The sequence below is a fragment of the Labrus bergylta genome, chromosome 13 (assembly GCF_963930695.1).
Source record: "Labrus bergylta chromosome 13, fLabBer1.1, whole genome shotgun sequence".
Classification (NCBI taxonomy): Eukaryota; Metazoa; Chordata; class Actinopteri; order Labriformes; family Labridae; genus Labrus; species Labrus bergylta.
Window position 1 is genome coordinate 3977266 of NC_089207.1, and position 25251 is coordinate 4002516.

The 25251-nt window shown below is 40.0% G+C and overlaps 1 protein-coding gene across 5 annotated transcripts in view; it reads right to left on the bottom strand.

Annotated features, from left to right (window-relative positions):
- Positions 1-25251, bottom strand: part of il1rapl1a (interleukin 1 receptor accessory protein-like 1a) — a 200088-nt gene that overhangs the window by 9176 nt on the left and 165661 nt on the right. For 3 of the 5 annotated variants that reach the window (XM_065962105.1, XM_065962108.1, XM_065962106.1), the window contains exons 7-9: positions 11351-11483; positions 4285-4430; positions 1350-1496 (exon numbers count right to left, since the gene is read on the bottom strand). In XM_065962105.1, the coding sequence (XP_065818177.1) occupies positions 1350-1496; positions 4285-4430; positions 11351-11483 (426 nt within the window). The remainder of the gene's footprint in view (positions 1-1349; positions 1497-4284; positions 4431-11350; positions 11484-25251) is intronic. The other 2 variants (XM_065962107.1, XM_065962109.1) reach the window with 1 other exon arrangement.

Sequence of the window (25251 nt, forward strand, 5' to 3'; positions counted from 1 at the left end):
AAAAGCAAAGGCAAACATGGACAAAACAATACCGGCCTCCACCTTCTCACCTGTGGCTTTCTTCTACTGCTGCCTGTTTTAGTCACCTGCAATGCACCTGAGACTCAGGCCACAAAAGCGCACCATCCTCACTATGTTACCGATCCACTGGGCATTTTATCCGAAAAATCACAACTGAATCTCTTTGGATTTGGTTATGTCGCAGTCTTCACGCGGTTTCTTAAGGATGGCCGTGCTCAGGTGCTCAAGCCAGTACTCACAACTACAATCAGGCGGAAGAACAGCCCGTCTTCAGCCAAAATACTACTACTGCTGCTACTACTATCGGGAGATATCCATCTAAATCCCGGGCCCCTTTTCCGCCTAGCAGCCAATCCGACGTTGCAAGATATCAGCCCAATGCAGTCAGAATCACCCAAAGTGTCTAAACCTCTCCAACCGGTTATTACATCCACAACCCCCCCGCAACTCACCCTGACTAGTCCAGTCATCGATGCTGGAAACGACGCGCTGGGTTGTCGGGAACCAACAGGTGCTCTGGGAGAGCCTGCCGGGCTTGTTCCATCCCTCGGGCTCGGACGGGAGCTTGGAGCGGAGTCATGCTGCAGCACTTGTTGACCGCTGGTACTGACATTGGGGTGAGTTCGGTGCCTCGTATTTATCCATACAGTACGCCTGATATCTGTCACTCTCATGGTGAACCCCCGATGACAGCTGACGAATGTCAACAAACACGGAGTCCCGTGAGGGCCAAAATACACTTAACTAATCGCGCAAAACTGAAACAGAGGCAGTTAAGACTCTTAACTGTGAATCATGCCAAATCATCTGGAACTCTGAAACTAAACCCAAAGGAATCCTGGGAGGACATATAAATATCAGAAGCATACTACCAAAAATAGACCAGATACGAAATGTACTTATTGATTCTAATCTGGATTTTTTGTGTATATCTGAGAGTTGGTTAAATCCCAATGTTCCTACCGACCTTATTAACAGACCAGAATACACATGCTACAGGAGAGATAGGCTTAAGGGAAGGGGAGGGGGTGTTTTAATTTATATTAGGGAGCATTTTAAATGCCTAGAGCTTGAACTGAATTCAAACTTGGAGTGCATGGGATTGAATGTAATTCTCTCTCCTAACATGAAATGTAATATTGCTGTGCTTTACAATCCTCCATCACATGATGTACATTTCTATAATGAACTGAAGAAGCTTCTTTCTGTTGTTGACAACTCTTGTGAATGTATGTTGTTTGGGGATTTTAACATTAACTGGTTGGAAAAAAGTGGGAACGGAAGAAAGCTAGAAACAACAGAGCGATGATTTTCTTTTCTTCTTTTACCTCCATCAACGTCCTCACTGCCAAAGTTCCTCCTGTAGAACAGCATCAGCTCAATCTTGTAGCATTTGTAGAGGGAGATGAGGAATATGAGCAGCAGCAGGATCGCTCCGAGCCCTCCTGCCAACTCCACCGTGTACATGAGCTCTGCTGAGGACGACACACATGCAAACACACACCAGAGAATATTGAAAATTGCTCAGACGACTTAGAATCATTTACAGTAACAAAGTATGAATCGACAAAAAAACAGGCCCTTTCCTTCACCAGGTTGGATCTTCATGATTTACCTGTTAAACTTGCACACTCATAGCCGCATTCACATTTTCAGGAAAGCTCGACTAGCTCAGAGAATCAATCTTCAGACAGGAAGACACATGAAGCCCCATAATGACTTTGGGAAATATGAGAGGGTTGGAGTGCAGGGAGACATTGGGGAAAAAGGAAATTATAAGAAATTGGGTTCATTTCTTCGGAGCAGCGCGGCAATCAGACAGAACTGCCCCAGTGTCTGTTGTCCATGATGGGACTTGTGGCCATCCTGGACATGGATGGAGAGGGTTTGAGAACCAAGAGGCTTTAGTTAACTCATATCACTTACTCTTCCCTCCATCATACCTCCTCTCGCATCTCCTCCCCCTCATCTTTGCTTTCTGCTCTGACTCTCTGTTCATTTGTCTTCTCTATTATCTCCCCTCCATCTCCCCAGAGATCTACCTCGGGAAAGGGGATGAGTTATGTTGTGTATAAAAGCAGCATTTACCTGGTCGGGCTCAGATACCTCGTATTCCTGTCGCCGAGAGAAGAAGGGAACTCTAGAGGGTCGCCATGGCAACCACAAAGCACCCTCTGTATTATTGGAGATTATGTACAGTGCAACAGTCCTTACCGTGTAAAAACAGCATAAAGTAATAGATAGTCTTATTTCTTTAAAGGAAACAAGGCAAAGTTGCACCAGTGACCATTTTATATAAATATTTCATGCGCCTGCAGGCAGAGTGATTTTTAACTTTCATGATCATATTAGGCCACTTATCTGAAGAAAAATGCTGATAAATAGATTTTTTATCAAATCCTACTTGAAGCATCAGAGTCAATGGGGATTGATTGACTTATTGTGCAAGCATCAAGTGGTAATTCAAGGAACAGCAGTTTTTAAAGATAAAGATAAAGATAAACTTTATTGATCCCCATGGGGGATTTTTTTTTTTTGTCACAACAGCTCAAAAAACAGGAAACAGGAATATAATTATCAAAAATAACAAGAAGTTAAAAATCAATCAATTGCACTCAATGTAAGCATAATTTTGCTTCTTGCTTTGAAATTGCGCAATTGCAGCCTCCAAGATGTTGTTACAATGCGGACAGGGTCGCACTGACCGCGTTGCAATGATTGGCTACAGGGCCCACAAAGTAATTTACGTCTTTCAAATTTTGATGGGGCTTTAAGAATGAAGGGGTTCAAAGGACTACTGAAGAGGTCTTTTCCTCGGGCCGTGTTGAGTGCTTTTAGGGGACCATGAGGACCGTGCACTGCGCCGACTGCAAGACGCATAAATCAGGTAATACTGTTGCCCATAGTAATGGGATTTCCCAAAAAATAGATGTAGTACTTGTAAGACAGGTTTGTTGTATCAATCCCCATGACATGCAACCAATACTCTGTTTTAAGAATATAGAATTGCTGTTTTTTACTCTGTAATATTTGATTTATTTCCAGTCTCTTTTATGTTTTTAACTAATTACCAACAATCACCCTAACACTATGAGATGAAGGAAAAAGCAGCCTTCAGAAGCATTCAAAGACCTGCTGCAGGGCTTATGAGTGATGCATTCTGGGAAGGGAAACATGAAATAAACATCAGAATAATGTGGGAGACTGAGAAAGAGAGACAGGCAGAGAGAGAGAGAAAGAGAAAAAGAGAGCATGACTTGAAAATATCCTCAGCATCCCTCTCTCTACGATTTGACAGAGACAGTTAAAATGAAGCTGTTCTTAGTCTACAAAAACGGCTCAAAAGGAATTGGGCCATCTACAAAACACAGAGACAGAGATTAAACCGGCGTGAGACAGACAGATAAAGTCTTAAAATGTAATTGTATGCAGAATTTATTGGCCTGTTGGGAAAAGCTGAGGACCCAATTTGCTGTTTAAACAGCCATCAAATTACCTCTCTTTGCGGGGTGACAACCGGTGCATGAAAAGAGCTTCAGACAAGTCATGCTAGGGAGCCAAAATAGCAACACAGCTGCTGGAGCACATGTACAAAGAAGAGACACAAACTAAATGGAGCTTGAGCACAGATTGTTTAACACAGAGAAGACAGAGAGAAAGAATAAAAATGGACCAGAACAGAAAACAAATGAATGAAAGGTGTTGAAAGGTCTTTGTAGGGATGAAGAGTCTGGTTAAAGTTTATTCCAATAACTTTAGCGATCATTTAGAAACAGGTGCATTTTTACTTTATACATCTGCAAGCTGCAACTTGTTTGTCCACTTGGAGTATTATAATGACCTTAAAAGTTACTCATATGGATTATAGCAGTTGTAGCTCAGTTAGAATACACGAGGCAGCTAACTCATTGCAGCCAAACTTTATTCCCAGCACACATAAACTTCTAAAATTCTATTGGGGATCGTAGTTCCCAAAGACATAAACATATCACACGGAAGTTTTGGGGGAAATGTCTACAAAATTATGCACATGGAAGACATCTAGAATATTTCCATTTGATCAAAATAGCGTTGCAGGGCTTTGAATATTTCATTCATCATATAGCTTTAATGAAGAGTTGGGAATTGGCTGATACAGAATATATAGGATTCTGCCAACCATGTGAGGACTCATGATCTCTCCTGCTAATGCTAAAGGCCAATTATAAGATGATAAAAAGCAGAAAAGTGGATGTGAAAAGGGTTACGTCAAAAGACTCTTACCGCGCCTGAGGAGCTGGATGGTAGCTTGGCGACGGCCATTTCCATTTTCCACATAGCAGGAATAATTTCCCAGGTCCTCCTCCTCCAAAGAATCGATCGTCAAGGATATGGCCACTTCTTGTTCGCCGAGGTGCTCCTTCACAACCCTACAAACAACAAACAAACACTTACTAAGCAGCGCTTAGGTTTTTACATGATCTGTGTCATTGCAAGAAGCTTGTACAGTATATAGCAAGGTTTCAAGAGGCCTGATCCATAGTGCAGCACTTACAGAAAAGTATTGTGTTGCCATTTCACAAGGTTACACCATAAAACGCCCTTGAGCAACGGTTTTTGAGCAACTGTACCTCAACGAAGCCTCTTTTGTGTTACTGTAAGCAATTCACGGTATGTTAATTTCTTTCTCGGCACTCAAAACATATGAGAAATGAAAATCAATAAGGGGCTCTTCCTCGGAGTGTGCAGAGGGGGGGGGAATCAAATAACAGCGATCAGAAGAGAATCTTTTTATAGTGGCTGCCATGGTAACGGCGAGAAGGAGAGAGAAAGTAATATTCCATAAAGTAAATGAGTGTCCTCCCCCCCCCCCCCCCCCCCCCCCCCGCTGGGCTGGTTGAGGCTGATGGAGGAGAGGAACGGGGAGATAATGCTCCCTCATACCTTCGGCGCACTACTTAGCCCACTTTTTTTTACAGCACCCCTCAGCACAAATGACACTTTGGAGGGAAACAAAGTGCAAATGAGAAAGAGATCCCCTCTGTTTGTGCGCGCATGTGTGAGCATCATCTACTCAGTGCATTTTCTACTGAATGTGTTAATAGCGAAGGAGTGTGGGATGAGGAAAGAGATTGAGAGTGTGTGTGTGCGAGTGTGTGCAGAGGGATAATGACTCTCAAGCATCGCTCCTCTCTCTCTCTCGTGCCTTCGAGCCGGTAAACTGCGCATAAGGACGGCTCGTTGGGGGAGATTTGGCATCTGTAATTGAAAGTGTATCATGGGCTTTTGCTTGGAGAGGCTGAGGCAGTGCTGATGATGTTTGTAGTTTCAGCTGAGTTTGTTGTGCAATATGGGTAAGGGGGGGGGGATCGCTGGGAGGAGGAGGCACGGGAATAATTCATGTCTCTCCAGGGAGTGGTGGGGTACTTTGAAGCCTCCAGTTTCCCATTATCACACCGTACGAGCCATCACAGCTCGCTGCGATACAACCTGATGAATAATGCCCAACGCTGCGCAAACCTGAGCTTCAATGATGAGGACCCGAAGTTAGAGGAGGGGATATCAAGGGTCCAGGTGAAGCACATCGATGCAAATGAGAACTGAGTGGCAGCTAATGAGACACAAAGAGATAGCTTTCAAAGTGAATTTAAAACAGTACAAGACAATGGATATCTACGCCTAATGCAACAAGTGTACTGCTGATTCACATTAAATCATTTTCTATAAATCTTTCAAAACTCTGAAACCTCTTCTCTTCTTTTAACATGAACCAGCTTGTCTTTATTGAGTTAGCCAAATGAGTAGGAAGTGTCCTCAAGCTGTAGCTGCAGGCGCTAACCTTATCTTCCTCATTAGAATTTAAGTGTTCAGTTTCCAACATTAACGATTCACTTTGTCCATTCACATAGCAAATAAAAAAACTGATCATCTTCTCTAAAATGTAGAGCAAGATTTCTTTTGATAATTTAATTTTACTAAAATGACAGCAGAGTTATTTAAGCTTTGATAAGAGAAGAGTGCTAAAAGATGAAGCACAAACAGCTTGGCTTTAGAGTGGATTTATTCTAGATTAGAAAAAGATGGACAAAATAATAATCCACTGGAAGTGAAGCCAAAAAATTTGGAGCGCCCTCTACTGAATGGATGCAGTATAGGTCATAATCCCTGCCTCCTCCATGTTAACAGAATTGAATTTGGAAATCAAAATACACTTTAAATAGTTTTTTTTCTCAAATTTGGATTCAGTTGTGAAAGTTATTATGATAATGATTTATGTCAAAGCGTTCAATTTTCTGAAAAGTTTTTAGTTTTAACTGATTTATGATGTGAGAAGAGATGATTTACGGTCATGATTAACATCTCTGCTGACAAAAGCAGCTTCTGCAGCATCAGGATGTACGTCACTTTGGATAAAAGCGTCTGCTAAATGTAGAAATGGAGGAAGAACCGCAAGAGGAAACATAACCAACCCTAACACAAGAGTGTCTGAACTCTCCTTAATGAGTGACTAATTCTAACAAAAGAAATCTCTTCTGCTGTAGATGGTTAACAACCTGAGGAATATTTGCCATTTTATGGGCCAGTTAAATCTCTACTTTGGTTATAGAGGAAAGTATGGGGTGATAATTCCGCAGCTTCACCAGCCAGATCCCTTCTGTGCATGTCCTGGCTCCAGATGCTTCTGAGAGCTTTAGTTTGTCTTTAGTCTTTTAGCTCTGTCGGCTCCTGCAGCATTCTTTACCAGATAAGCAAAGGTGAGAAGGAACAGCAGGAGGAAATGTGATGAAAACGTTTGCTTTAAACGGACACAAGAATCTGTTAAGCTGTGGACTGTACCAACCTGAGGGATCTTTGCTGTTTTGTTGGTAAGTTACATTTTTGCTTTGGTTAGTGGAAAGAACATATGTCAATTCTGTAGCTCCACCAGCAAGACCCCTTCAACATGTCAGTGCCTGTTAGAGTGATGTTTTGGCTTCAATTTTATACAACGAAAGGAGATGGCGACTTGTAGTCCATGATATATACAATCGATTATTTATACTGCATTGCTTATAGCTGTGTCTAAAACAAAATGTTCCCTATATTGTTAATAAAATTAGATTAGTATCATTTTCATAAAACTTACATAAACATAAAACACTGATAAATTGTCCCCTGTTCTTTTTGTGTGAAAAAGTTGGCCAAATTAGAATCTATAACTTCAAGTGCTAATCTCTCCTTTCTCATTACCCATCAATACTTCTGTGTTTGCTCATGTAGTTGTAAACATATTCATTCTGTTTGTAGATTTGATTGAACATTAATCTGCAAAACACCAACTGAACTGGTCCAATAGTAAATCGATCAGCTTCTTTATTATGCTGCGCTACATCTGTTTAGCTATCTAAAATCTTTGGTAACACTTTATAATAACCATCATCTATAAAGGGTAAATAAGGGTGAACAGATAGTTAATTAACCATTAGTTAATAGTTATTTACTGTTAACAAACAATGAAATGATAGTTAATAATGTTTGCTAATGATTTGTAATGCTATAATTTATGTTATGTTAACAGTTTATTGATGCACAAATTATAACATTTTATACACTTTATAAAGCGTTTGTTAATGATGACCAAATGATTTATAAACCTTTAAGAGATGGTTTATAAAACATCTATAAACATTACAGAGCTACATGGACCAGATATTTGATCATGGTTGGTAAATATTTTATAAAGCGTCTATTAACATTATTGGGATGTTATTATAAAGTTGGAATTGAAGATTATAATCCCTTATTAATACTTTGTAAAGCATCTATAAATATTTTAAGATAGATAATTAATATTTTATCAATGATTAATAAAAGCATTACAAATCATTAGCAAACATTATTAACTATAATTTCATTGTTTGTTAACAGTAAATAACTATTAACTAATGGTTACTTAACTATCTATTAACCCTTATTTACCCTTTATAGATGATGGTTATTATAAAGTGTTACCAAATCTCTTCATGCTAAGCTAATGTCCAGTCATTTGTGATAACAACTGTGTGTGAGAGCAATGATAGCACACCCACAGCTTGGTTTGATGAGTGAATCTGAACTGTACAAGACTGATTTTTAACTTCAGCTAACCCAAGATGTTACCAAATGAGTGAAATGCTTCCTGGTGCTTTGACAACAGGCACTTTTCTCTACTTCCTTGCAAGCAAAAACCTCAGTGTTTGCTAATATAAAGATCAATTTGAGACATATCCATTCATTTACTGATTTCCATTCAACTGCAAAACACCAGCTAATGGATCAATTGCAAATCCATCACCTGATTTTTTTAAGCGGAGCCAGATTTGTTTGGCTAATTTTATTAATATCTGCGTGCTATGCTAATGCTCAGTCATCCATGCTATGATAACAACAATAGCTCCTGTCCCAATAGTGCAAATGAGAATTTATGGGGCTCGGTTGCCATAGAAATGAACTCCTCCGAATCAATAGGCTCCACTGATGGGTAAATAAAGGCCTGCAGAAAACTCTGCAGCTCAAGGTGCGAGAGCTTGTGTCTTAGCTGAAGTTCGGCTGGTGATACATTAGTGATAAAGTTCAAAGTGTGTAGGTGCCTGTCTGAAGAAAAGCAGTAACCCGCAGAAACATGAAAAAAAGAGAGCTTGCCTGCAGGGCGAGCACAAATTCGTTCATGTCTTTCTTGTCTCTCCATTGCTTCCCATCTTTGCCCGACCTATACGTCTGCTATTATAAAAGGGAAAATCAAGGCAGTGGTGGAGGGATGAGAAAAAAAGCTTATGGCAGCAGCATCAGCAAGATCAAATACATTATTGATCTGCTGCATGAATTATCAGTATGAATTATTGAAATGATAACCCCTCAGCCGGTGAGAGGGGGGGAATCCTGGTGTCAGGGAGTAATAGAGGGAGAGACAAAGAAAAGAGAGACGGGAGAGCAGGGTCGGTGCATTAAAATGAGATTTGCTTCTGCTGCATGTTTCTATCAGCGCACTAGCAAACTTGCTATCACGAACGTGTCTTCTTTATTTTCCGTCTTGGTGACTTCTAACATATTTCTTATTCTTTCTACTTCCTCCCTGTCTGCTACCACTTTCTTTCTCTCCCCCTCCTCCTCCTCCTCCCCCCCTCAGCTCCCATGGCCCATCTGCATGCTGCTATAGGTGGGTGCAGCGAGGGAGATAGCGACAGCGGCGGCGATGTGAAAAATGGCGGTTGTTAACCATCTGACAGGACTGTCTCCCCAGAGCTGCAGCCTCTCCAAACAGCCCTAATGGGAAACATGCACACGGACCAGGGAATGGACTTGTTTAAATGTGTTACACCACGAGGAGCGAGAGACATGGAGATGGGCTCGCTCTGAATGTCTGAGAGGCCTGAGAGTAAGGCTGCTTGGGCAAATTTTACAATGTCTTCACTGAAATAGTAAAGAGAGCTGCAATTTGCAAAAACTGCTTTTCCCTATTTAGTGCAGTCAAACTTTGTGCAGGATGAAGAGGAGACACATGCGGGGGGACAGGAAGCAAGATACAGCGTTTCTTATCGTAAAACTGGTATTTCACAATTAAGCGTTGCAACGAAAGTGCATCTTTTTTTTGTTGTTGCAGATAAACCAAAATTAGATAAAGAGATGAAAAAAAAACAACTTCTCCCTGGACCGAAAAAAGAACAAATTGATTCTCATGTTACCGTCTAAATGGAGATAGAGTCCTACTTTCTAACACTGTCCAAATTACAATTAAACTGACATGAAAACTTGCTGGATCCTTGTCCAAGCATTTCTTTTTTTTTATAGAAAAAAAAATCAATCTGTGCACTGCTTTCAGCTAAACTGGCAAGAGAAGCAGATTAATCTGTTTTAGTCCTCCTAATTAAACTACTCAAAATTACAATTTAACAAATGTAGCAACACATTTTTAGCAGACTTTTCAATTGTCAAGTAGCTTTCAATCAGTAAAGAGAACAAGACCATCAGCCACAGCAGATTAGTGAACTCTGTTATTAGCTGTTAGCCATGAACCTAAAGGACAGCAGTGTCCATTACATAACAACTACATTCGTCTCAGATCATGTCAATATGGAGATATTTCCTTTACTGCGCTTACCTTCTCATTGCTTTTTATTTGCTTTTATCTCTTAGTTTCTTACATCTTTTTAAATCTTTGGTCCTCTTGGTCTCAGCTCATGTTGTTGGGTTCTTGTGTTCCTGGGTTCTTATGATGGTTCTTATGATGGTTGGGTTATATATGTCTGGTTGTGTATCGTGCACTTTGGGTTCTTTTCTGTTGAATTGTTTTTAATTATTTTTGGTATTTTGCATCTGTTATATTCTTACTGTTGTTAATGTTTTTCTGTGTTTAGTTTGCTTTGTTCTTGCTGTTTGTCAAAGCACTTTGTAAACCTGTGTTTTTAAAAGGTGCTATATAAATAAAGTTATTATTATTATTATTATTATATATTTTTGTAGAGCCCTGCTTGCGTCACAGCATGCACACAAAATGACGCACAGTTGAGAGAACTAATAAGGCATCTACATCCAAGGTCTGGTTTGAACACTCTGTTTGCTTGCTGCAGAAGACTTGATGACGCCCTGGCATCCCTGACTCGACTCAGCTGCAGAACAACAAACTTTTTGTTCGCTTGCTTTTTTTGTGTCTTGACTTTTTTTTTCGACAGCATAGCTGGTAACTGCAATGAGGCATGGGACACATAATCAATATGAATCTGCAGCGCAGCACAGCATAACACAACACAATACACAGGCTCCAGGATTGTAGAGTGCTGTGATACAGTATTAAAGTCATATAGGAGCATAAAATGTTGCTCCTCTGTAGGTTATGAATGTAAAACCTCCAAATAATGCTGTTTGTGTTCATGAGTTGTACACATTGTTTTGATCTATAGGATAGAAACATTTTAGATTCAGTTATTAAATAGTATCACCCTGTGTTTGAATTACAATACTGCCCCAATCTATTATTTTAATCTGCACAATGTAGCATATAATGAGTTATCCTGTTTTCACCTGCTTGCGCGATTATTCCATATGACAGTAATGTAGTCTAAACAAAAATATGAAGGTGACAAAATGCACGATTATTGATTTAAAACGAGTCTCTGCATCATGTTCGTACCTCAGTAAATATATGGAAGCAAAGCAGCTGCTAGGAAGGCAGCAAATAAATCTCTGGAAAATGGTTCCTTTAGCGCATGCAATTTGGAGTTAATGGGCTAAAACATGCAAAACCTCTCGTGCCATCCTTTAATATTTTCCAGAGATTTCGTCTAAAGTCGTCTATTAATTCCTCATTACTGCCATCTGCGTCTGTGTTTCTTACTTGATGTCGCTCTCCTGGACCCTCTCCTCGTCCAAGTCCTCGATGAACTTCTCTCCCTTCATCCAGTAGATGAGCGGGCTGACGTCACCGCTGTAGCCGAAGAACGCTCGGCACGTCAGGTTCAAAGCGCTTCCTGCGGAGACAGACAGGAGATGACAGGCTGTCACGCTTGATTGTCGCATTGCTTGTTAAAGGAGCGTGTTTCATGTACACTTCCTGAAACATACCCCTAGCCTATCATCATATCTGCACCTTCAAAGAGAGTGACAACAAGAGGAACACTTCATATCCTTTGAGTGGTGACATGTGCACTCACAGGTTTGTTTTATAATTTGCGCATACACACACACATACACAAAAGTGCACATATCCCAAGGAAATTCACGTCAGAAGTGATTGCACAAGAGGAAATGTGTGTCGGACACTTTCAGAACCTAGGAGGATGTGCAGCTGTCACAAATACAAACTTCTACACAGATTCAAGGGGGGAGAAAAAAGTCAGGAAATACATTTTGATCTGCTCTCTCTCCCGCGCACACACACACACACACACACACACACACACACACACACACACACACACACACACACACACACACACACACACACACACACACACACACACACACACACACACTCACACACACACACTATGCAGAACCCAAAGCATGTAAACTGTAATGAACACATGAGGGCACTCAAGAGCTTTCCAAAACGCCCCTGGAGACTGTGCGTGTCCACGAGAGGAAAAAGGGAAGGAGGCAGACAATGATAGCATTATTTTTATTTAGAGCTTCTTTTGTGGTGTGAAAGAAGGTCAGGAGTCAAAAACAGTTTGCTGAGAGGTGATATGTGATAAAAGAAGAAGAAAAAGAAGAAGAAGAAGAAGACAAAGAAGTAATTGTCACATGAGGAGCAAAAGGACTGATGGATTATTTCTTTGATTCAACAGACAGGGGAAGGTAACCAGGTGGAAGAGAACATGATATGTACCCGTGAAAGAAAATAGTCCCTTAAGTTGTGCTGGTAATATTGTGCCAGTTAAGAAAAGTCTGCAGATTGCTTAAATTAAAAAAAAAATGAATATCAGGATCTGAATCAGAGCAGGTTTATGCCAAGTAAGTTTACCCACACAAAGAATCTGTTTTGGTGTTATCCTGCAAAACAGTGAAATAGAAAGATAGAGAATGGCAGTATTCTTACCAAACATTCAAATATTAAGGTATATGATTTGCAGGAATGTGCAAGATGTTGCTTGATATAAACTTGTTGTTATCCGTATAGCACTGGTGGACTGATTATAGCTAGCATACGGATTACCCTTCGAACGACTCATGCGAGACCTTCAGAGTCCATGAACTGTGCATGTATAAGAGATTAAGTAGAGCGTCTCTGGCGTCTTCTGTGCACATTCACTTTGCATTTCCTCTGAAGTGGCATTCTCAAGAAGCCTGGGGTGCAGCAATCACATGCCGCTGTTGCTGCCTCTCAGTGAACCACACATCTACATGTAAACAATGCACACATGAGGGAGGCTCATCATGCGACGCATTCCTTACAGTAATGGTGGAGGACGCTCCTCTCAGGAGAGCCAATGCTGTGTCTGGCTCCGAGGCATGTGATGAGGGGGAGCACTGGGGGGAACAGGGCGTTAAGAGGACGCTGGTGAAGGAGATGTTTCCCCCCCCCTTCACAGCGGGGTTTTTATGAGTAAGGAGTGCAAGCTGCAAGGTAAACTGAACTGTTATGTGGCATGTATTCCTGAAATTGCTTAGCATGTGGCAGCACCATGGACAGCTCCCCGTGGTGTAGAGGGGAGAGTGGAAGGCAAACTATCGCACTTAACTACTGCCTTGAAAAACAACTACCGGTATGCTTAATCTTTATACTCTCTGATACACTGAAAAGAAAATGTTAAAGTATTCATGGCATGGCTGATCTCTTAAGACTACATCGTGGGGGTTTTCAGCGTGTTTGTGATTTTCTGCACTGATTTGACCGTGTTCAATAGGCCACCTCAGGGGCTGATAAATGAAGCCAGTGACAAAGTGTAAAAAAAAAAAAAACTGCAGTCCCTTAGGTAACCACACGAGGCCAGCTCCAAAAGTGAGTCAATCACAAGTGTTATTAAACATAGCTTATGTTTCTCCTCTTTCTTTTTATTTGCTCATAGCTGTTACTACAGTTATTGTTCTTAGTCATTATGATCAATCTGCTTGTCTATGTCTCCTTTACTGTTCGTTTTTTATGCATCTACCGTATGATCGCTGCTTATCTACGTCTACAGCAATCGTCAGTTTTTATGTCTATTTCACAGCGTTGTTGCGTCATGTGTGTTATTTCCTAAAAAGCCTAAAACCAGATACAAGGACTGCAAACGAGCCATGGCTAGAAGTACGATATACATTCCATCGGTTACACTTGAATTAGATGTAACAACACCTACATGTATTGTCCATGACAAAAACACTGAGAATCATTAAAAAAATTAAAGTCCCCATTAGGTCTCATATTATAATTCTCAACTTTACAGCAGCTGGTATTAAACACGTTTTGGTCTTTATAGCTAATTTCTCTTTTTTATTATTGAAATTATACTTACTTTCTTATTCTATTTGATTCATATTTTTTATTACTGCTATATTGTATATTTTGGAGCAACTGTAAGGACTGAATTTCCATCTGGGATTAATAAAGTATTTCTGATTATGATTATGATTATGAATACAACTATACACGGGCAGATGCATTAAATAAATCAACTCAAAATAGATTAGGCTTACAGTAATAACCATGTTTGTTGTGATGTCTTTAATGCATTATTGGATGAACAATATGGCTTTCTATGTGGTTTATTGTACTAAACAACCAGGGAAAATCTCTTACTTCTTATTGGGGGCAGGTATCTGTGGCTGTGAGCTTGTTAGTTTATTGCTTGTTGTATAGTCAATGTATTCATTTGTGGCTACCCATGCACGCGAGTCAGGATTGTTGCCGGCTTTAACCACAGAGGAAAAAGCAGGTTGTAGTGATTGCTATATTTCCACAAGCTCTCTTTGCTATTCTTGTTTAATCAATGACAACTGAAAGTCACTCTATGGGAAACATGATCAGCTCTCGGTCTGCTAAAAAGCTAATGAGTTAGCCATATGTAAGGTTTTGACTGTAAAGCTTCCACATATAGACGTTTGCTAACCCCTCTCTCATCCCAAGCTCCATCCTCTCGTCCAAGTACGGTCACTTCTGGCTCCTGAAAAATAACTTGGGAGGCTGCCAACATGCCAAACATGAGGCTTCAAAAAGGCAGTGACAAACCAATGGGTAACATCATGCTGGCTATGTCCATAATCCATACAAGCTATGGAGTGGCATTCCTATTGGGAGATAAACTAGCAAGGTTATTTGTGACACCCTGTTTGTGTTTGAACTAAGGGGCACGTATCCTCCGTGCTCCTCCATGCCCGGGAAACAGAGCAGCTTCAAAAGAATTCAGTAGGTCACCCTTGGCACAGGGAAAGTTTTTAAGACGAGCAGGGAAGGAGGACAGGAGAGGACGCCCAGGAATGAACTGATAGTGCTGTCTGTGAGGAGCACAGGCTGACATTTCCAAAGTTCAACAGCCACTCTCTGCTTGGTATTTGTGCACAGCCGGGCCTCTACAAAGGCTACACGCTCTACCTACAAAATAGGAGACCACATGCTTGTGATGTGCAAATGCACGCACACACCCGTACAAGTGCAGCAGTGCTTTTCTGCACGGTCATACTTTTTTTTTTTTTTTTGCAACCATACAGTGCAAATTACACCTGGTACAACTGTGTTTCCCCATGTCTGTGAGACTAATGCAGCATTTCCCAGCTCCTCTCTTTGTAAATCTCCCCCATGCTGTTAGTTTATCCCACGGATCAATTGCAAAACTAGGAATGTCATGCTGCCGGCAGCCACAATCTGGAGAGGAAGTCTCCACTGAGCACCCTGAGAATCACAGGAAACTGCTGAAGGCCTCCCACTGTCTGATTCTAATCCATGCTCAGCAACGCCCCAAACTCACTCACAGCCACCTATGATTTTGCTTCACCAGCGGGAGGGTGGGTGGGTGCTACACCTGCAAGACCACCATCACAACATTAGTATATGATCTAGGCATTATGTAGGCAAGGTTGTCAAACACATCTTGTCAAAGTTGCTCCCCTTAACTTTTTTCTTTACTTCAGATGTGCTCATGCTAAAAGAACAAAAGTTCCTCCTCATCGCCCCGATCGCTCATTCAAATACATTATTTATTTGAGTTGATGTAACACACACACACACACACACACACACACACACAAAAAGAAGCCGTTCCAGCCTGAAGTTTAACAAGTTTTATCCTTTTAAATACAACACCACAAGGTGAATTAGTAGCTGTTTTTGGAGCTTTTTCAGCATACGTAATTTACCCAGTTTCAATGGATGTTTCTGCACAGGCGTCTCGGTGCACGTTAGAGACGTCATGAATGAATGAATGAAGAGTGAAGAGGATTTTAATCTCGCCTTATCATTCAACCCAAGGCAGGAATTTTTCTCAAAATGATGAAATAGTTTGAGTTTAAGAGCAGATTCAAACGACCTTGTTGAGATTTTTTTTCCAACATTAACTTGAACGTGTAAAGAACTTTCAATCACAACATTCTTCTTCTTCTTCTTCCTCGTTTTTATCATTATTGGTGAGACAGCACGTCAAAAAGTGATATGAAAGACAGATAAGAGAGGAAATCATTACAATGATCATACAAGAGAAATATAAAAGTGTCTTAACAATCAACTGCAATTAAGTGTCTTAATAATGACCTAATATGGTTATATAATGTAGCATACAAGTAAGGGAAGTATTTATTTTTATTGTTATTTTAAACTTTATTTAAAAAGGAAAACCTTGTTGAGATGAAAAAAACTATTCAAGATTGTCCTGGTCAAGACACTTATATCATATTAGAATTCTGATTTAATACAACACATGATAATACGAATACAGTACATAAAATCATAAATCAGAAACTAAATTAAACTAAATAGTTACCATAATAAAATAAAACAACTTTATAGACAAAGCTGTATTAGGTATATAAATAATTGGGCAGAATGTTGATCAAATAATAAAGATAAATAAGATTTACTTCATAAATTACATTATGTATGAAAACAGTTTACTGCAGCTGTTTTCAACAAGCCTCTGGATGTGAAAGCAGAGAGAGTCAGTGACTATCAAAGCTTCTACTTTTTGGAGGCTATGTGCGTTCATGCTTAATAACAATACATAAAATCATATAGAAACTAAAACTACACTAAAAAGATATCATAATAATTCAAATACGTGTCATATACAAAGCTTTATTCGTGTATAGATAATAATTTTACTCTAATTATGATCAAACCAGGTCATTAGATGGGCGAGCGAGCAGTGATTTTCTGTTTTCCCTCTCTCCCCCCCCCCCCCCCCCCCCCCCGTCTATGAGGAAGTAAAGTTTACTGCACGAGACTCACACCCTGTCCCAAATTTGCATATGGGAACAATGATGTACAAAAATAAATAAAAATGGAGACCATGTTTCCTTAAAGGCTTCATATGCGATTTTTTGATCCAGCAGATGTCGCCCTTGAGCACCAGCATGAAACCAAAACAACTCGTGCTGCATTGTTGTGTTAGCATGCTAATGCTAGTGATCTTTATTATGCTGGTATCTTCACACTGCATGTAAATTTACCTGAAATGAGCGTGATCTAGAAACACAGTTAAGCAGTGAGTACAGTATGTTATTCTTCTTTTCTCTAGTCCCTCAATTAAACAACTTTTATACACGAGGGGAGGAGTCAGCCGGCCGTCCTGGCGATGTAAACAAAGTGAAGATAGGACTCTGAAAACTCTGAAAGCATCACAGACAGTGGGACTCGGGTGTTACACCCATTGTAGACAGTCATGACTCACAGAGTTATTTTCAGAGGATATACTTGATTTATATTATATTTAAGTGTGAAAAATCACATATAAAGACTTTTAACTTCAAAGCTTTTGTTTTTAACTGTAGTATATTGCAGAAACTTTTTTTCCATTGCTGTCTCATATTTGGCCATGAGGATAAATAGGCTGTATAAAGTTGTCTGTTATGTCCAGCTCGATTAATACCTCCGTCTCCTTTATTTCCAGATCATTCTAAAGCTCTGCTGCTCTATCTCTTACGTTATCTGACATGAAAACCAGCTCCCCTCCTGGTGCTACACGCACAGGATGTAACTCCAGGTGGTGTTCGGATTGTTGTGCTGAATTGAGATTGAAAGAGTGTGTTGGCTGCTGTAAACGTAGATGTACACATATTTAACCAGGCATGAAGAGAGAAGACAGTCAGATATTAGGCTGGCATGACTCTATCATTAGCCTCTGAGCCAGCTAAACTGACTCTGATGTCAGGCCGGCTGAAGTTTGAGCAGATGGCAGGAAGACGATTAACAAGGACTGGAACAATGAGGTGAATAATTTGCACACTATTGAGTTACAGAGGAGGCGGAGCAGCTTTTTAAATCCCTCTGTTCTCTCCTGCTGTCAGACCCCACAGCACTGTCATCATCCTTATTATTATTATCATTTATTATAATTCTCCGAGCAGCTTCTCACCCTCGGTAACTCAAAGGGAATGCTGTCTGTGTTGACTTTAACCAAATGGACAGTGAGCTATTACAAAGTGAAGTGGCAGACTTCAGATCAGGCGGACATAATCTTAATGATGTGTGTATATGTGGAGGCTTTTAGAAGTCCCACCATCACAACCTTTGGCATCAGAGCAGAAAAAAACGACGCATACACACATCTAGAACATGGGTAATTAAAAAGCTCCTCGTCTATTTTTAAAGAGGAGAAGAGTACGTTTCAGATAAAAAAGCTTCACAGATGGCTAAGACAAAACCAGAGGAAGGTAAATTATGACCTCGAGCTTCAGAGAGGCTTTTAAAGAGAACAGAATGAAAAACAAGAACAAATTCAATGTTCACTGATGTTCCAGGAGAAGCATTAAAGTGAGTCCTTTTCTCGAAACAGATTCACAATCATAGTGTAACCTGGTTCGACAGCTTCAATCACATTACCACATTTTAATTAATACGTATCATTCTTATTGATTCTTTTTCCAACTTCTCAAAAAACGAATGAAAATTAAAGTTTCTTTTTTTGTCTCTTCTAGGCAATACGACACAGATACACATGATCTTAACACAAGCAAAAGGCAGTTTGATCTTAGGAGTAGAAGATGCTTGGGTTAAAGCTCTCAAAACGAACATTGACTTCTTCTCCAATAACTCAAAAAGACATCGGTTATTCCAATATAAATGCATTCATCGCTTAGTGTTGAACGACTTCCAGATTTTCTTGTGATTTAACCTGCAGTCAACGGTAATTCATTTTGCCAAAATTACGTCACCATTGTGCAGATTTGTAAAAAAAAAAAAAGAAAAAAAAGAAGAAGTCAAGCTACTTTAGGTCTATCCTCAGAGGAGAAGAAAGCATCTTTTAAAATGCTTGATTGCTAAATGGAGGTCGGATCGATCATTTCGGATGCTTTTCAGGTAGTCAGAGGATCTAAATGCTGATTGGCTGTGTGACACAGAGTCGAGCAGATTTGTGGCCTGAGTGTTTCTGTATCTGTAACAGACTTTTAGCTTCACTTTTATCCTTCTGATACCTGATTGGTCAATACAGGTTGGACTACAAAAAGTACTACAAATGGAAACCAAAACACTTCTATACCATTGCACAGCATTTATATGTCAAATCTTTAAATAGAGATTCATGTATAAATGGATGATTGGACTTGACATAAAGAGTACCCTAAAGATTTATTGGACCCTTTTTTGCATTTTGTATTGTTTTTTTGTGTTGGATGGGGAGGAGGGTAAATTCTTATTGGTGAAATTTCCACTTTTCTGTTTTGTCTTTTCTTATAAACTACAAATAAGAGCTTTCTCCATAGCTGCCCCCTCCCTCTGGAACTCACTCCCTCAACACTGCACCGACCCTCCTACTTTCAAATCACTGATTAAAACTCACCTCTTTAAACAAGCTTTTAATGTATGATTGTGATGTATGTTCAGTTTTCTGTAGTTTTACCTCTTTAGGATTTGTGTGTAATGTTACAATGTCTGTTAGTCTGTCCTTACTGTTCTGTTCTTTCTGTTTTTTAACAATTGTAGTGTCTTTGAGTTTTTGAAAAGCGCTTATAAATAAAATGTATTATTATTACTATTATAGTGTATTCGTTTTTTTTAATTGAGTACAATTTTTAAATTCTCTAAAATCTTAATACGCTCTGCTAAGGTTGACCTCTTATGAGGTAGAAGTTAGCAAAAGCATATTCAAATTAAGAATGTATGTTCAGCAACTTCCTCCCTTACTATCAATAAGCAGTAATAATTAGGAGCATCCTGAGGGAGAACTCTTAGTTCACAGCCTATTAGCTATAGACTGTATGGAGTAAGGCCCTAATAAGAGCTCAATAATGACTAATAAGCAGCCAGTATGCTACTAATTAGCATGCTAATAAGCAGCTAGTTAGTGGTGAATATTGTGACCTCAATTTAAAGTGATACAGATGTTGTCTTATAATATTATCATGATACAAAACACGTGATTCATTGTATTAAGATAATAAAGTCCAATATTCATAAAACATATTGTGACAGCCACATAAACCAAACAAAGATTAGAAATGTTGACACATCCTGCCTTTAACACTGTTAACAAAACAAGCAGCTCAACCATTTCACAGGCTGCTTCACGGATTCACTGGTTTCCACGATCGCCCCTTGATGCCCCCCCGCCCCCCCTCTCTCTCAGAGGACTTCTAGTGTTTTGGTAACAACTCAAAAACTCCAGTCCATCACTGTGTCATCTTTTTTTTTAACTTCACATATAAAATGTGCCATTACAAGACTTGGCAAGATGTGGTGTGAAAAATATCCCCCGCTGACTGAACGTGTGCGCTGAGCGGCACAAGAGCACGATTAAGTGTTTTTCATGAGTGTGTGTTTCTTTCCCCCATGCGCACGCCTTTGTGTGTCGATTCTTCCCTTCACTCATGCGTAGGCGTGGAACAAATCCATGTAATCTGCGTGATTGACATCCTCCCCCCGGCTGAGAGTTGGTCACAGCGCCTGATGGAAATGAGATTTAAGATCCACCCTTTCTTTTAATTCAGCACAGACTGATCACGACTCTGGTCCTACACGAGAAAGTTAGGGACGCTTGGTGATGAGAGAGCAGTTATTTTGAGAGGCAAAGCACACTTAATGTGACGTAAGTAACCGCATGATTGTGCGTCTTTTCTGTAGCTGAATAACTGCAGAAAAACGAATAAAAAAACAAACAAATAATTCTTTCCATAAAAGAAGCTCCCTGTTCATCATTCTGGCATGGTGGCTCTTTTTCTTCAGACTTCACGCTCAGGGAGGGAAGCTAAATTGCTGTTATAAAGTTGTACTGATGCACTGTCATAAAAATGTAAGTGTAAGGTTTGTTTTCATTTTCTGCCTGCTCCACAAATGAACAACTGAAAAGATAGTGATGGTGAAAATATGGTGAGAAATTTGGCCATCATATTTGATAACTCATTAGCTTCCTCAAAGGCTTAATATGTGATTTTTCACACTTAAATATAATAGAAATCAAGTATATCCTCTGAAAATAACTCTGTGAGTCATGATTGTCTACAATGGGTGTAACACCCGAGTCCCACTGTCTGTGATGTTTTCAGAGTTTTCAGAGTCCTATCTTCACTTTGTTTACATCGCCAGGACGGCCGGCTGACTCCTCCCCTCGTGTATAAAAGTTGTTTAATTGAGGGACTAGAGAAAAGAAGAATAACATACTGTACTCACTGCTTAACTGTGTTTCTAGATCACGCTCATTTCAGGTAAATTTACATGCAGTGTGAAGATACCAGCATAATAAAGATCGCTAGCATTAGCATGCTAACACAACAATGCAGCGCGAGTTGTTTTGGTTTCATGTTGGTGCTCAAGGGCGACATCTGCTGGATCAAAAAATCGCATATAAAGCCTTTAAATGAAGCTCATAAGTGCCTTAAACCTGCATTTGTCTTAATGGCCAGCAGAGGGCGACTGTACTGGATGAGAAAAGAAGTAAAACGGTATAACATTTTATATCACAGCCTTTGCAAATGAATCCAGAATATAAAGCCTTTAAACCACAGCTAGCATTTAAGCTCCTCCTAATTAACATTACAGTAACTTACTGGCGGAATGCTAACGTTAGCTGATGCCTGACTGTAGCTAACTGGTTATGCTATGCAGGGCTGCCAACTTTTACATAGTGAGCGTACAGTAAGACTCATGCAATTCTCACACTTTAAGACTAACTTGTGTGGGGGTAAGCGGTGTCAGAAACCTTACATTTAAGTCTGACAACACAGCAGTACCACGATATTACAGTATTTGAGTTTCCCGCTCTGACTGTGACATTAGAGAGAAATGTCCTCGGTGTGAACATGATCAAGACATTCTGCGCAGAACAAAGCAAAACCCTCTGCATGTCCAGATGACTAAATGTATTAACAAATGAACAACTGAGCCAAAAAGAAGGGATACAGAACGGTTATCTTTTTTAGAGAGAGACAATAACATGACGTGTGCAAAAAAAAACAAAAAAAAAAAACAGGGTTGTGAATTCGATTTGCATCCGCCCTCGCTGCATTGTTTAGCTGATTTCACAGTATTCAGGATAATTTGCCTTCACAGAACTGGCACTCACAGTCAGTCAGAGGAATACTTTTCCAAGCCAGAGGAGAGGAAAACAAACCTCGCACTGCAGATGCTGTCCAAACTCGCGGCACAGATGCACCAGGCACACACTGAGATTGACAGATATGCAGACAGAAGGGCAGATGAATGAACAGACAGGCAGAGGAACAAAAAAAAAAGAAGGAGAAAACAATAAAACTACGCGCATACAAACATGATTATAAACGAGCAGACGCGCACACTCGCCCGTCAATGTCATTTCTGTCTCATCTCGCTCTCCTTGAATCTTCTGAATAGGCCCTGCTTTTCGCTTCTTCTTTGCAGCCGTTTGCAGCAGAGTTAGTTTGTTGCCTCGTCTCTTTGTGTGTGACAGCCACCACCATGTTTTATTTGTAGAATAAGCAACAATCCAGAGTGCCTTTTGAATAAGTTATAGTCAGAGTGTGTTTGATGTTTTGTAACACACGCTGGTCTTGAGCACAACCCCATGTTCTCTCAGAGCTGTGTTTTTGAAGGCAGGGCGAAGGCTGGCACAAGAAGAGATACAACATGTTGGTGTTTTCCTCACCCTGAAGTGCACTTTGCTTATTTGTTTGATTTTTTTGCACTCTGCAGGTGGGAGGAGAGGCAGCAGAGTGAGTTTAAAGTTTCATGTAAACCAAGCAAGTCGAGGTGTTGGAAAATTTTGCCTCATCTTGGTTGTCTTTTCACTTTTGATTAAAATGTCATTCATTTTCGTCAGGTTTTTTTTTTTTTTTTGTCGCAAATGGTATAATTTGATTTTGTTTCCTGCTGAATAAACAGCAGCAAGGGGTAACCCAAAAAAATTCCTGCAACAAAAAACAAACCAAAATGCATCTTGTACAATAATGAGTGTTGGCTTCTGTGATGAAAACATGCACAACAAAGAAGTTGGAGGAGATGTTTCGGGGCCAGGAGGGATTCAAAAAAAAAAATGTGGGGGGAAACAAAAGTTTGAAAAATTGATAGTGAGAGAATTAGAATTACAAATCCAGCCTCTTACCAACATTGCATCACATAATCAGGACTGCATGTTCTCACCAGTGTTCTCTCTGCAGACTCATCCAAAAACATGAGGTTAGCAGGGGGAACAGCTGCGTGCATCTCTCTCGTTTCCAGCGTGTCTTGCAAAAACCACTGATTAATTTAAAGAGCGGTTGTAACTGCGGAATAATGTCGAACAAAATAAAGTTAAGAACCCGTCCGCACAAATGGCGTCACAATGATCGGATTTTTATATTGGCCCGATAAAGATCTTCCATTAAATAGTTTTCACTGAAGTGTAAAAAATGCTGAGAATGCTTTTTAAAACAGATTCATCCCTTTGTGGCCAGAGAGGGCAAATAGCACGCGAATGGTGATTGGGATATTTTTGCTATTAAAATATTGGACAGAATATTCTTAGTCTTCTTGCTTTGCGTTGTTTTTCAAGGAAGGGAAGGGACAGTCAATGAAAGAGAGAGAGAGAGAGAGAGAGAGAGAGTGTGTGCAAGAGAGCGAGCTGCAAACTGCAAACAGCTGTTTCCATGTGCCAACTAAATTCAATTCTTTTGTCTACAAAAGGAAGGAAGGAACAATAAGTTTGAGAGAGTGCTCAACCCTCAAAATATGAAATAAATCCATCCAGACATTTTGTATGTGGTCTGAATAAGTCTCATAACCCAGAGAAAAATGCTCCATTTCAAATTTGCTCAACTTGTGACATCACAAGTGGGATTCTGAAAGCGAAACACCCTCCCCTCATTGATATCAATGGCAAGAACATTTAAACTCACCATAACCACTTGTTCTGTGTTTTCTGAGATATTCATAGCAGTGGTGTAACGAGTGCAGACGATCTCTTCTTTCCTCCTGCTCAATGTGCTCTTGTTTGACGAGCTGGGTGGTGACAGCTGTTTGACACACTGTAAGTACACTTTTCTGATGATGTCAAGGAGACTTGGTGACATGTTAAATGATAAATTCAGGACTTGAAAGCCGCTATCTGCACATTTAGAGAAGGTTACGAGGTTACAGAAGCTGTTTGAGAGCAGCAAATCTGTATACTTTAAAAAAAAAACAAAAAAAACTTGCTTTGTGGTTTTTGCAGAGAATTAAACACTCTATTTTCGTAGCACTCTGCTTTGAAGTATACTGCTCTCTTTGGCGAAATGATCAAAGCCGTCTCCTTTTTTTTTCTATGATTAGCTGTGCAGCTGTATCGATCTCTATGTCCTGAGTACATGATTCAGAGCAGTGGGGGGCCTCCACTAGCTGTTGTGATTCAGTGTCGGTGGTCTCAGCAGGCACAGAGCCGTGGCACAGCGGGCACAGCGGGCACAGAGCTAAAGGAGAGTCGTGGACGTCAGGGACGCAACACTGAAGACGTTTTGTCTGACTGTACATGAGAGCAGTGGCTCTTGTGACTTGTTTGCTAAGTTTAGCCAGCAATGAAATACACAAAACCAACTGTGTTTATTTGATTGATGTATCAATGTCCTCTTTGAATGAATTGGATTGTAGATATTCTTCTTCCATGTTTAATATGTGCCTGCATTGTTTTACCTAATGTTTAAAAGTGGATGGGAAAGATTAAAACCGGGATCCGCTATCATCGATGTGTGGCACTGGATGCAGCAAATGTCGAGGTTCCAGACTCAAACCCAGGATTGCCACGAGGACTGAAACCTTTGCACATGGAGCACTGCCTCTGACTGATAGCTCAATCCAGCTTTCAACATTTAAATAAAAAATATATATATTTTGCTGTTTGTCATTTCAATCCTGAATAAGATGCATGGCTCAGCAATAGAAGGAATTCACTTGATGCTGCTATATTATAAGAAGACAGTAGCATCCTTATTTCTTTGAGTTCTGATTGGTTGGGAAACAAAGATGCTGCAAGAATAAGCAACCTGAGGTTTTTGCAGCAACGATCTTTCTAAAGTGAAACCTTGAATTCATTTCATTTCACAATAGGAAAAATCAAGAGAGTTTAATCTTGAAATAATCAAATCTAGACCTAAAAATAAGAACATTTTCTGATTTCTTACAACATTTGATCTAAAAGTAAAATCACAAGATGTGGCGTCAATAAACATGCCTTTCACATATAACAT